At 34.9% G+C, this 15,245-nt stretch overlaps 1 protein-coding gene across 3 annotated transcripts in view; it reads right to left on the reverse strand.

Annotated features, from left to right (window-relative positions):
- The window catches only part of LOC111049323 (DE-cadherin), a 477,993-nt gene that overhangs the window by 126,145 nt on the left and 336,603 nt on the right, over window positions 1–15,245 (reverse strand). For all 3 annotated transcript variants that reach the window (XM_039426678.1, XM_039426677.1, XM_039426676.1), the window contains one exon: window positions 3,067–3,133. In XM_039426678.1, coding sequence (XP_039282612.1) covers window positions 3,067–3,133 — 67 coding nt within the window. The remainder of the gene's footprint in view (window positions 1–3,066; window positions 3,134–15,245) is intronic.

A 15,245-nucleotide genomic window follows, 5' to 3' on the forward strand; every position in this document is an offset into this window, starting at 1 on the left:
TTCTCCATCTCTCCCTAGTGGTCCTTCTCCACTTTTATCTTCTTCAACTTTCCCTCCTCCACTTTCATCTTCTCCCTCCTTATCCTACTTTTCCTCCTTGTCATTATTCTTCTTCTCGTCCGCCCGCACACTTATTCTTCTTCTCTTCCACCTTCTTCTTCTACCCCGTTTCCTCATCATTCTCCCTCTCACCCACACCTTCTTCAAAATTTATTTCCCTCCTTCTCTATTTTGGCCTCCTACCATACTTCTCTTTCCTATTGAACATCGGTTTGGAATAAATTGTGCAGAAACTAGAGCTGTGCTGCTTTCAGAGAGAGACAGAGAGAGAAAGTAAGAAATAGAGAGAGAGAGGGTGAGAGAGAATATCTGCTCAGTTTTTCTTTCTTCTCTATGATAGAGAGTGAGAGAGTGAGAGCGAGAGAAAGTGAGAGTGAGAAGGAAGAGAGTAAAGCAAAGAAAGTGATAGAGAAAGAGAGAGGGAATGAGAGAAGGGAGAGAGAAAAACAGAGAAAGTGATGGAGAAAGAGAGAATGAGAAAAAGGAAATATCTGCTCAGTTTTTCTTTCTTCTGTTCTTTTCTTCTCTTTGAGAGAGAGAGAGAGAGAGAGGGAGAGGGAGAGAGAAAGAAAGTGAGAAAGGGTCAGAGAGAGGAAGAGAGAAAGTGTTAAAGAAAGAGAGAATATCTGCTCAGTTTTTCTTTCTTCTGGTTGCTTGTGCAAAGATCGGCCAGCCAGTAAAAGCATGCTAATGAAAAGCTTCCTGGTGTAATTTGCTATCATGTACGCCATTAATTCCAGATCCTCAACTACTCGCCTTTTTCAACCGCTTCTTTCCACTTTCCGCATCTTCTTTCACCCTTCCTATCTCCTTTTTCCGTTATTTTTTCCTCGTAGTACAATTTTCCTTCCGTTTTTCAAGTTGCATGAACACTAGTTAAAACTAGTTTGGTTAATTGACCGAGCGAAGTGAGGTCTAAGATTCAAGTCGACGGTTTGGCATTTCTCTTTATGTTTATATGTTTATATGTTGCGCATTCACGGCGAAACGCGGTAATAGATTTTCATGCAATTTGACAGGTATTTTCCTCTTTTAATTGCACGTCGACGTATATACAAGGTTTTTGGAAATTTTGCATTTCGAGGATAATATAAAACGAAAACCGAGCCTCCTTCTTACGCCAATGTTAGAGTAAAAATCAGACTATAGAATTATTCATCATAAATCAGCTGACAAGTGATTACAAAGATGTGTAGAGGAGCCAGTCTATTGCTGTATTTCCATAAGGTCTATAGTTTCAATCAGGTACTTGTGGATGAGAATACTGCGTGAGGTCTACTGTTCACACAACTACTAGTAATATACTATTATCTAGACTACGTATCTGTTTATGTGTTCCATTGATTGGTGTGTTTTTAATGAGGATTTTTAGTTGAATCATACTGATGAATAATATAATTTCTATTCCTCGTTTTCCTCACCCATACACTCTCATTCAGTCTGTTTTTCTTGTGTCTATTTCAATCTCTATTCTTACATTTTTTATGAATTCACCTCCTCTTAGAGCCTCTCTTTATAGGGTTCTTTCAAATCTTATTTCCTCTATGCCTTGATTCGCAGGGGAAGGAGACGGGTAAGAAAGAGAAGAAGAAGTAAAAGGAGAGTAAAGTTGATAAATTCAGTTAAAATATTTATTTTCATGTCCAGAACGCTAGATATAACAGTTTTATTGAATGATGATACAAAAATATTCAACAATATTGACAAAGATGAATATATGGGTGAAGAAAGAATATATAGAGGAAAGATACTGTGATCAGAATGCTAGATATAACAATTTAATTAAAATGAAAATCTATGTTTAAATTGTTCACAATTTTAGAGCAGGGTACTTGGATTTCTATTTTAACTAAAAATCTATGTTTAAATTGTTTACAATTTTAAATAAAAATCTATGTTTTAAATGTTTACAATTTTAAATAAAAATCTATGTTCAAATTGTTTACAATTTTAAATAAAAATCTATGTTTAAATTGTTTACAATTTTAAAAAAGAGTACTTGGATATTTATTTTTCATTTCTATTCAAGACTAGCCTTAACGGACAACATTTTTATTATTTATGATGCATAAAGATTCAACAATATTGATAGAGATGAATATATGGGTGAAGTATGATAGAAGAAGATAACGTGAGCTTTTGCTTATGCTCATGCTATGTTTATGATACCTTCTCTCTATGAAAGCACTTGGTGAAGCTACTATTACAGTATATCTTATGATATAACAATCATTAGTATAGAATACATACATCATTAGAAGCCGATATTCGAATACATTAATAGTAATATTGCATGAAACGACATGAAATTATCGCAACCACTTATTTATTGAACTGTTACGAGAAACTAGTTTCAGTTATTTCACCATCAATATTAGTTTCCGTTATTATCTTCAGCTAGTTTACTAGAATGAGTTGGCCAGACTAAATGAGTTCACTACAGATTGATAGAGCTGTAACAACTGAAACTCGTTTCTCTAAATGTTTGAATGTATAAGTCGTTATGACAATAATTATTTCAAGTTTATTTATTGAATATATGGATATCTAACATAACATCACCTTCACAGTGATTTTGTTGTATGACTTTTATTTTTGTTTCTCAATGCCTTGTATTTCATTTCCTAGTTATAGTTACTGGATACATTATGTAAGGAATTCGATAAACAAATTGATTTTTTTGCTATAAGAGAGTTCCTAGGGTCTGCAGCAACTCCTCCATGCGTACAGGGAAGCATCCCTTGCATGAGAGTATTTATTGTCAAGAGAATTAAATGTATTTAATATTCATAATTGTATTATTTATCATTATTAGTTTATGCTCTAGATGATTGAGTATTATTTTGTATGCATTGTTTTTGGCAATAAAATTTATTATTATTAATAACACAGAATTATAGTATTAGTACAATACCACATTAATAGGATAGCTGTTATGATTTATCGAATTGTATAATGACTAATTCATAGAAGAAAAACTAGTAGATTTAAAATAAGATAACTCACCATAATAAAGGAAGATCAACAAGCGTAGGGCAACCATATGGACGAAAACATTAGCTCGTTTCCTCACCTGAAACATAAAGTATATTTTAGTATGAAATCCAAAACATAATATATTATTCAAGTAGCTCGTTATATTCAAATCAAAGTATTAAGCATTGGTGAATTTGAAACGTAGTAACAGGAGAAAAATATGGGAATAGTAACGCATTGTAACTTTATGAAGTCACAAGCCGTCAGGCTCGCTTCGCTCGCCTGCATTTTTCATTTGAGCATTTTTATCATATGTTAGGACAATCCAGTCGGGGGTCCAGACTAAACGGATATGGCGAGCGAAGCGAGCCTGACGGCTAATAATATAATATTCCCAGGATTGAAGTAGCAGTGCCCAATCAATTTTTCCGCGATAAATGCTTTTAAATCTTCAACTTGGTGCCAACCTAACAAAGTTAACTCAACTTAATGCCAACCTGACAAAATTATTAATTTAGTTGCCAGTTAACAACTGTTTCGAAGAGGTACTCTATGTAGATTATAGTTCTATAGTTACATATGATATGGAAATTTCAATTATAATTGAGATATTGGGAGAAGAAGTATATACATGCTAAAAGACGAACTTTGAACCCTTAAAAACAACCCTTAGAGTTTAAATATTGCCAAAAGATTCCTTAGTGCACCTCTAAAGGGCCAACTGAACATACCTACCAAATTTGAACATTTTTGGTCCGGTAGATTTTTAGTTATGCGAGTAAGTGAGTGAGTGAGTCAGTCAGTTAGTGAGTGAGTGCCATTTCGCTTTTATATATATTATATATACATCGACAAAATCTGCTACAACTCTAAGGCCCGATTGCAGAAAAGCCGGTTAAATTTCAACCATGATTAACTTTACTAGAACCAATCAGAGGTTTTTTTGAAAAGACGACTTGTGATTGGTTCTCGTAAAATTAATCACGGTTAAATTTCAACCAGCTTTTGTGCAACCGGCACTAAGAAGAAATTGAAAATTTCTGAAAACGTACTTCAGAAGAGGTGGTGGCTAACGAAAGACATCCCCAAGGAAAACTGCTAAGTATAAGTAACATTTCCTCGATTTCCACATGTGTGAAACGATTTTCCGAATCGTTTTCAGCCGCCGGAAAACCCCTATTGAGCAGCTAGAAAAAGTGTAAACAAGTTTGGAAAAGCGTCGTTTTTCATCCGGATCGGTCGTGGGAAAAGCTAAAAGAAAATCCGTATATATATGTATGTAGGAGAAACGCGTGGTGCTGATGGAAAATCACACACATGACCTTTCCTGTATATACATATATATATACCGTGAAGGTGTAATGCAGTTTTATATATGTGTTAGTTGGGATATATATCTATAAAGGGAGTGTAGTGTGTGCAGTATATTTTGAAAGATATATGTGGGTTTAATGCGGTAACATATATCTATGTTAGTTGAAAATATATATTTATAAAAACGGCGTAGTGTGATGCAGTATATTATATCTGTAACATATATGAGATATGTGGGTAGAATATGTATATACAGGGAAACATATATCTATGTTAGTTGAAAATATATATTTATAAAAACGGTATAGTGTGTTGCAGTATATATCTGTAACATGTATGAGATATGTGGGTAAAATATGTATATACAGGGTGTGGTGTGGGTAATCCATTATTCTTGCCTAGACTGCTTTTCTGACAGGCCTCAAGGGTTCGAGACTGTAACAGGGTACTTCGGGAATTTTGAGTGAAAATATTCGAGGGAGAGGGTTGATGGCACATTAGAACGGAGAGGGAGGAATGTGGGGTCTTTGGGGATCACCAAAATTTTGGTGAAGGTATGAGTAGGGTGTATGTTTTTCGGCTGATAGTGATATATTTTGATAAATCGATTTTGGAAGAAGAAAATTTGATAAATCTGTAGAGGGTAACTTCAATTGAAGAGTATAAAATCAACCCTCAAAGTTCAAAATTTCAAATCATCATTCCTGGACCGAAAATCAAGTGACGAAGCAGTGTGTGATCATATAACCTTATCTTTTGGACAACATTAACATTTTATCAAAATTTTTGGAGAGGAATAGTACAGGCTTAGCCTAGTATTTTCCTCCAATGTCTTAATTTTATTATGATTATAGTATTTTATACAATAAATAAATAAAAATAAATGAATAAATTGAAATGTTTTGGAATTTTTGTAAAAAAAATGGAGGAATTGTCTGACCAAGCTTACCATATCAATAACTATTCATTATACTTTCAAGTGTTACTTTTGCCAGTAGAGCCGAAATTTCATTATTACTTTTATTATCACATAATCTTGTTAATTTTATTGTACTTTCTTTATACATCTAATATTTTGTACTTTTGTACTTATTCTTCTCCTCCTTCTATTCCTTTTTCTTATTCTTCTCCACCTTCTTTTCCTTCTCCTTCTTCACTTTCTTGTTCCACTTTTTCTTATTCTTCTTGTTCAGCTATTCATTCTGTTCCCTGTATTTTTTTTCTCCTTATCATCACTCTCTTCTCTTCTCATTCTCTAATTCTCGGGAATCCTTGATGATAATCATATATACATCCTCCTTCTCCTCACCACCTCTTCTTCTTTTTTCGTTATCCCGTTCTTCATCCTCTCAAACCTTATTCCTTTTTCTCCTACTTTCTCTTTCTCTTCATCATCATTATCTTTTTCTTCTCCATCTTCTTCTTCTTCCTTCTCTTCTTCTTCTACTTCTCCTCCTTCTATTCCTTCTTCTTATTCTTCTCCACCTTCTTTTCCTTCTCCTTCTTCTCTTTCTTGTTCCACTTCTTCTTCTTCAGCTATTAATTCTGTTCCCTCTATTTATTTTTTCTCCTTATCATCACTCTCTCCTCATTCTCTGATTCTCGAGAATCCTTGATGATAATCATCCTCTTCATCAACACCTCCTCTTCTTCTTTTTGTCCTTATCTCGTTCTCCATCCTCCCAAACCATATTTATTTTTCTCCTACTTTCTCTCTCTTCATCATCATTATATTTTTCTTCTCCATCTTCTTCTTCTTCTTCCTTCTCTTATTCTTTTACTTCTCCTCCATCTTCTTCTTCTTCTTCTCCTCTATCTTCTTCTCCTTTTTCTCCATCCTCTTCTTTTTCTTCTTATTCTTCTCCATCATCTCCCTCTCCTCCACTGACTCCTTCTCCTCGTTCCTTCTTCATCTTCCTATTTTTCTTCTTCTTCTTCTTCTTCTCTTCTTCTTCTTCTTCTTGTATCACTTTTAACAACACTCATTAGGTAATATCAACAGGTAATGGACAGGTTACAGGTTCTCCGAATGGTTTAAGACTATGGTTTAGATTTTGCCAAAAATGTAATGTATGTGAGCCTACACACAGAAGTCGGCATGTATTATTATTCATAGCTTGGAATTACCCGTGCGGTTGTTCTTATTCTCGTTATTTCAAATCTTCTTCTTCTTTTTCACGATCTTCTCCTTCGTTATCGTTAACGTCATCTTCTTCTTCATCATCTCCCTCCCCTCCACTGTCTCCTCCTCCTTGTCTTCCATTTCCCCATTCTTCTCCTTCTTCTTTTTTTTCTTCTCCTTCTCCTCCTCTATCTTCTTCTTCTTCTTCTTCTTCTTCTCCTCCTCCTCCTCCTCCTCCTCCTCTATCTCCTTCTCCTCCTCTATCTTCTTCTCTTTTTCTCCATCCTCTTCTTTTTCTTCTTATTCTTCTTATTCTTCTCCTCCTTCTATTCCTTCTTCTTATTCTTCTTCTTCTTCTTTTTCACGATCTTCTCCTTCGTTATCGTTAACGTCATCTTCTTCTTCATCATCTCCCTCTCCTTCACTGTCTCCTCCTCCTCGTCCTCCATTTCCCCATTCTTCTCCTTCATCCCCTTCTTCAACATATTTTCCCTCATTCTTCCCTCTTTTCTACGCTGAAATCTACAGTGACAAAGCGATTTCCCAGACTTAAATTCCCCTCCACACCTACAGTGCTGTAAGTGGGTCTACTTCAGTGTGTAACAGGTCGTATTTTGCAGATCAAATATCATGTAAAAAGGCTTTCAGAGTCGTTGTGTGTTACAAGTAAGATAAATGACTTCCAGGAATGCCGCAGTGTATTGCAGTAATGGTACTTGGAAGTGCCTGCATATCTTGTGGGAATTTTGAAAGTGGTGTTAGAACAATCTCCACTCTAACCTTTCAATCAATTTCCTTTAAGAAATTGATAGATTGTTTTCTGATATAGGTCGTCAATGAAGGAACAGTGTAAAGTTATACAGAGCATTTCAATGGGAAGGCTTGTTGTTTCTACCTGAGTTGAATGTATTGTCTATGTAAATATGCATAGATAAATTTCAAATTGCTGCCTCCGAATAAATTTAAGAGCGTGATAAAAGAAATATTAATAAATAAATATTTGTATTCTGTTGATGAATATTTCGAAATAGATTGGAGTCAATGAATTTCAATGAAAAATTTTTCATAATTCGATGAGGTACCTGCTTGAGATTGTTATCACTATTGACAAATCTGATATTCTTGAATGTTATCTTATATTTTAAGATTGTTTTGACTAGCTAGGCTATTAAGAATTTGACGGTCTTTATTTCTTTTGTATAATTCTGGACTTTTGTATAACTGACTCTCTTTTAACTTATATGACGTTTGTTTTTAACATTATTGTAATGTTTTGCAACAATAAAGAATGATTTGTTAAATCACCAATATGGGGGCACCGAGCTTCTCTCGTTATTTTTATTCATTGATAAACAGAACACAATTCTCTAAAATGATCGTGTTTATATTTCACAGTTGGTTATACGTCATCTTATGAATTTCGGGGATGCGATATTTTGATTTTTCACATACTCACTTTTTTACTATCCACAGCTGTTTCAGCCAAGGATGAATTATCCTTGTAATGTCGTTCAGCGAGTTTTCTCAAGGATGAGACCTAGTGCAATCGAATCTTTATATCATAAACCTACTCGTTAGAGCCGTTTTCGAGATCTGTTAAACATAAATAACCAGATATAAAAATAGCCAGATATAAAAATAATCAGATATAAAATAACCAGATATAAAATAACCAGGTATAAAAATAACCCGATATAAAAATACAGAAATTGCTCGCTTAATATAATATGATAGAATCACCAGCTGAGCTTCAGTGTTCACATGTTTGTGTTTCTTGAATGGTTCTAAATTTTCTTAAATAAATCAATATTATTCGTTACAAGTGGTTAATGAGTGAAATATTTGTAATGAACTTATTAATATTCAAGCCATCTAAATTCCAAATTTATAGTTTACATGTTTATTTTGGACTAAAATCGTACAAGTGAAATTATAAGTTATCCTTATCTTGTACTTTGTCTCATGTTTATTTGAACTGAAATTTTTATGAAAATTGTACACGTGAAATTCTAACCTCATCTTGGACTTTGTCACCTATAAATTTGGAAGAAAAATAGCACAAGGACTACCTTATTATTTCATCTACCAATGTTATTTATTACATTAGTGACATTTGTATTATAAAAGAATGAATAAAATAGATTGATTATTGGATTGAACCTACTGACTCTATGAAGATCGAATGGCAGGTCCCTTTCAATCTAAACTGATTAATAGTATGATGTCATTATACGAATTTAAAATTAACAAAATATTTCGTAACAATAAAATTATTCTACCTTCTTTCTTTTGTTTCATTATCGATTATTTATTGATTCATAAAATACGTGCATCATCAAAATGATAGGGAGAGAAAAAATGAGGTAACCTTGTGCTATTCCTCTCCCAGATTTAAATAAGGTTACACTAAGTCTGAAATAGATCAAGTATTCTAATTGTTCACTTCACAAAATTTCCAGTCCTTGATCATTTTTACAAAGTAGATTTTTAGATTTAGATGCTTCAAAACCAAACATAACTTGATTATTATTTTATAATATTATCGAATAAGACTATTGGAGTTTAAACAGAACGCGAAATCAATGACTTCATTACAAGTTTTCGGGAATTGGAAAGCAAATAAACTAATAAGACAACATAATTGAAGTGTAAATAAACAAATAAACAATTTTGTGGTGTAATTTGGAGGTAAACATGTTTAAACACAGAGGCAACTATCGATTCATTATCGATTATGCCAATGAACAATTCGAATAGTCCATACAACGACTAAGAATAGTGTCAGCCAATGAGAGCGCGTAGTGGGCGTGGCCTACTAACAATCTGAACTGTACTCGCACGTGATTGGTCGTGAAGTATTAGATCTCTAAGCTGGTGTTGAGAATGAATTCCACCAATAGAATTGTAGATGGGCGTAGCTTCGTACATTGAGTGAACAGTTCGTTTAAATCTTGATGTTGAATTCAAATGGGCTATGCTTTCTCTACTAATTAAATTCTGTAATTAGGGCCTGGTTCACAAAGCTGGAACATGAATGAAAATCTTGAGTTGAGGCTGAATGTCTGTATTTGATGAGTATTCAAATATGATATCAGAAACTTTGTTCTAGGATCGGTTATCGAAGCGTCCATTAAAATTATCATTTCCATTTTCATTTCTCTATATTTTTTATTGGCCGAGCGAAGTGAGGTCTAAGATTCAAGTCGAAGGTTTGGCATTTCTCTTAATGTTTAAATGTTTATATGTTGCGCATTTACGGCGAAACGCGGTAATAGATTTTCATGAAATTTGACAGGTATGTTCCTTTTTTCATTGCGCGTCGACGTATATACAAGGGTTTTGGAAATTTAGCATTTCAAGCATTTAGCATTTAGCAATTCAGCATTTTATATTTTTTGATAATATAAAAGGAAAAATGAGCCTCCTTCATACGCAAATATTATAGTAATAATCAGTAATATTATAACATAAATCAACTGACAAGTGATTACACAGATGTGTGGAGAAGCCAGTCTATTGCTGTATTTCCATAAGGTCTATAGTTTCAATCCAGGTACTTGTGGATGAGAATACTGCGTGAGGTATAATGTCCACAGAACTACTAGTTTATAATTCCATTCAAATAAACCAGCACATCACAATGTTTATTTCTCAAAATTCAAAAATATAGTTCAAATATAGGTTTGAAATTATTTTTGACATTGAATATGAATAATCCGGTCTACTATTCCAATGCTATGCTAGGATTCCTGCACCATGATGCATTTGAAATTTGGGTGGCATGTCCACATCACTTTAAAGCTACAATCTAATTGAATTCACAAAGTCTTATTAGTGGCTGTCTACAGTCACCTTAAAGCTAATACACAGTCTATACTAACACAGTCTATACTAACATACTATAATGTCCAGGAATGTACGCTAATAAACTGTCTGCTTTCTACTATCCAGAAATAACCAGTCTCTACTGTTGCACAAACCGCTGATTTACAACTCCATCGTCTACATGTACAACATATCAACCATGTCTAAATTCACACAAATTTGATATTCACAATTTAACAGTCCTCAACAATATTCAACTCAACTTGAGTCAAAATTCCTATACTACCGGTATAGCTGACGTGAACGTGATATTTTCGAGCTCAAAATTTAAGTGGTTTTAATCTTCATTTTGTTTATTTAAAGATTGTTTCGTGTTTCCATGAGTTTTATTATCAATCCATCCAAATTTAGAATTGTTTGTTTCATTCTAATTCATATTTTAAGTTTGTGATTTGGTGTTGAAATTCAAATGAACATAACCTATGTATAACCATAGAGAAACGATAGCATAAGTAGATATCCCATGGTATAGGGCGTTCATGTTGCAACTTCCCAAGCCGATAGTTCACGTAGTTCTTTCCCATGCAGAAAAATCAAATTGTTCTCTCAAATTGTGCCGTTCTTACACTCTCACCCCAACAAAACAGTAAAAATTGACAATAATCGACAGTAATAGGCTTGAGATAACAGTAAAAGTTGCGACATAAATTCCCTATACCATGGGATATCTACTTACGCCATTGTTTCTCCATGGTATAACATAGCATGTTTTTTCATTTCAAATCGAAAATAGAAACTTCATTTCCTGGATCAAAATTTTTCTTAATAACTCAATATTTTCAAGTTCTGAGAGTTTATTGAATGTAATCATTCTATTATATTCGTTTTTTGATCAAATCAAACTCAAAATTTCTAGTTTATTTATTTCTGAACTGAAAATTGGAATCAAATCAATTCAAGTTGATAGCATAACCTCTAATTTTTATTCATTCATAACTCTACCTTCATTGTATTATCATTCATCCCATCATCATCACCTAGGCTTAAAATACTTCTAGATAGTCGCCTTCGTGAAATAATAAATAATAATAATATAATATTTAGACAATTTGAAAAAATTAGGAAATTGAAGAAGTTTTGGGCAATAGTCGGTTTTTTCTTTTCCTACAGTTACCTTGAAAAGTGGCCATTGCTGCACTGATTACAGAACGCAAAGAATCACTTTTCCGCTCTAGTGCGGGAAAAATTTTTTCTGCACTCCAGATTTGCAACATGCCAACGCAAAATACTTAGTAGGTTATATGGAGCAACAGTGCAGCAAAATCAAAATGAAGTTGGTAACAGTGACTGGGCTGCTATAGTGAGCAGAGGTGCAACGAAGCACAACGAGCACAGCATTAATTAGATATTATAACCAAGGACAACGAGGACTTTAGGATTTAAGGATTAAGGTTTTTATCAATAATAAATTACACAGAAAAACATTTGATGGATTCAGGCAATTTTACCCATAATTACCCACTTTCATATTCAATGGTAACTGTAGAAAAATTTAATGTGAAATACGTGCGCAAAGTTCCTCTGCTGCACTCAACAAACCATTCCGCCCTCGCCTACGGCTCGGGCGTAAACGTTTCTTTCGGTGCAGCAAACTGTTACTTTGCGCACTAGTTGCACAAATAACTATTTCCGATCATTGTATTGTTTGTGCTAACCTAATAAATAAATAAATAGCAAACTTACTCATTACTAGAATTACCGACATTTTCACAGATTCACAACAGCCTTTCAAGGTTGAGTGGTAGAGAGGTCTAGAAGTCCTAACTCCACCTAGTAAATAGTATTTTAATTTCATTTAAACAGCCTACAAATCCATCAACGTCTTCAGATCCACTAATCTCAGTCTTTCAAACCACGTCTCCTAATAATTCATCACTTTTTTCACAGTGTTTTCTTTTTTATCGTTTTTCAACAGGTCAGACCGGCTTAAGACCCCTCAACAGTTTTGAGTTATGCGTTTTTAAAAGAGATCCAACTGTGACCACCTCTCCTTCACACCAAATAACTTATGTGATGCATCACATTATCACCTCACGTTATTCCTTCAGATAACTTATAACTTATGTGACGTATCATACATAACTTATGTTACCCCAGTATATAACTATGGTTTGTTAACATATTATAGTGGCAGTGACGTATCACATAATAACTGAACTTATGACGGTGTATATTACTATATTTTAAGTACGTTAACTCAGCTTATGCTGGTGTATATAACTATATTTTAAGTACTATAACTCAACTTATGATGTTGTATCTCTCTATATATATATATATTATATATATATATATATATATATATATATATATTATATATATATATATAAAGGCGAAATGGCACTCGCTCACTGACTGACTGACTGACTGACTCACTCACTCACTCACTCGCAGAACTAAAAATCTAACGGACCAAAAACGTTCAAATTTGGTAGATATGTTCAGTTGGCCCTTTAGAGGCGCACTAAGAAATCTTTTGGCAATATTTTAACTCTAAGGGTGGTTTTTAAGGGTTTGAAGTTCGTCTTTTAGAATGTTCTTCTTATTCTCATAATTTATAATTGAAAAACGTCCATACCATATGTTAATATAGAACTATAATCTAGATAGAGTACCTCTTCGAAACAGTTGTTAACTGGCAACTAAATTAATAATTTTGTCAGGTTGGCATTAAGTTGAGTTGATTTTGTTAGGTTGGCACCAAGTTGAAGATTGAAATTCATTGATCGCGGAAAAATTGATTGGGCACTGCTACTTTAATCAGAGCTATTCCTGGGAATATTATATTACTAGCCGTCAGGCTCGCTTCGCTCGTCATATCCGTTTAGTCTGGACCCCCGACTGGATCGTCTATTTTCAGCATATGATGATAATGCTCAAATGAAGAATGCAGGTGAGCGAAGCGAGCCTGCTGATCTCATCCTCGGAAGATCCAGTCGGGGGTCCAGGGGGCGGAGCCCCCTGGCTAGACGGATATGGCGAGCGAAGCGAGCCTGACGGCTAGTTCTATATATATAAAAGCGAAATGGCACTCACTCACTGACTGACTCACTCACTCACTCGCAGAACTAAAAATCTACCGGACCAAAAACGTTCAAATTTGGTAGGTATGTTCAGTTGGCCCTTTAGAGGCGCACTAAGAAATCTTTTGGCAATATTTTAACTCTAAGGGTGGTTTTTAAGGGTTTGAAGTTCGTCTTTTAGAATGTTCTTCTTATTCTCATAATTTATAATTGAAAAACGTCCATACCATATGTTAATATAGAACTATAATCTAGAGAGAGTACCTCTTCGAAACAGTTGTTAACTGGTAACTAAATCAATAATTTTGTCAGGTTGGCATTAAGTTGAGTTGACTTTGTTAGGTTGGCACCAAGTTGTAGATTGACATGCATTTATCCCGGAAAAATTGATTGTGCACTGCTAGATTAATCAGAGCTATTCCTGGGAACATTATATTACTAGCCGTCAGGCTCGCTTCGCTCGCCATATCCGTTTAGCCGGACGTTTAGTCTGGACCCCCGACTGGATCGTCTATTTTCAGCATAAGATGATAATGCTCAAATGAAAAATGCAGGCGAGCGAAGCGAACCTGCTGATCTCACTCTCGGACGATCTTTTGGCAATACTTTTTCACTCTAAGGGTGGTTTTTAAGGGTTTGAAGTTCGTCTTTTAGAATGTTCTTCTTATTCTCATAATTTATAATTGAAAAACGTCCATACCATATGTTAATATAGAGCTAATATCTAGAGAGAGTACCTCTTCGAAACAGTTGTTAACTGGTAACTAAATTAATAATTTTGTCAGGTTGGCATTAAGTTGAGTTGACTTTGTTAGGTTGGCACCAAGTTGAAGATTGAAATGCATTTATCGCGGAAAAATTGATTGGGCACTGCTACTTTAATCAGAGCTATTCCTGGGAATATTATATTACTAGCCGTCAGGCTCGCTTCGCTCGCCATATCCGTTTAGTCTGGACCCCCGACTGGATCGTCTATTTTCAGCATATGATGATAATGCTCAAATGAAAAATACAGGCGAGCGAAGCGAGCCTGTTGATCTCATTCTTGGACGATCCAGTCGGGGGTCCAGGGGGCGGAGCCCCCTGGCTAGACGGATATGGCGAGCGAAGCGAGCCTGTCGGCTAGTATAACTATATTTTAAGTACTATAACTCAACTGATGTTGGTGTATATATAACACTATAGTTTGGGTGAGTTATTGTAGTGGCAGCATTGGTGATTTATCATTTTGTGGTCATCCAACACCTCGGAATATGAATTTATTCGGGACTTGATGATGCTTGGAGTGTAAGACAGTGTAGTGCGGCCTTTATATTTCGACCGTGCAGTGTGGCCGGGCCTTATATTTCGACCGTGCAGTGTGTCCGGGCCTTCATGAATCATGCGGCGTCATTGTAAACTAATTGATTAGGATATCACATTTGCATGGCTGCCATAAATAACTTGTTCGGACCATGGTAACGCGGGTGGTGGAGATTAATTTTGGACGGCGTTTGATTTGAATGATAAAAGCCGAAGACATGAGGGGTGAGAGAGAGAGAGAGAGAGAGAGAGAAAGCGGATGATGGTTGTGGAGAGGGATGGAGAAGATGTAGAACAAGAAGGATGATAGAATGCAGGAGAACTGTGATGGAAGATGGAGATACAAATGACGATTTTGGAGAATGAAAAGGAGAAGTGGAGGGAGAAATGAGGGTAGAAAAGTTGTGGAACGAGAAGGAGAGGATAGTAAGCCTAGAATAAAAACCTAGATAAACCTAGAATGAAGAAGAGCTGTAATGAAGGATGGAGATACAATAATGAAGATCATGAAGAATCAAGGAAAGAAGGAAAGAAATGGAGAGAGAAAGAATGAGAAACAGCAG

Source organism: Nilaparvata lugens, chromosome 4, assembly GCF_014356525.2.
Source record: "Nilaparvata lugens isolate BPH chromosome 4, ASM1435652v1, whole genome shotgun sequence".
Classification (NCBI taxonomy): Eukaryota; Metazoa; Arthropoda; class Insecta; order Hemiptera; family Delphacidae; genus Nilaparvata; species Nilaparvata lugens.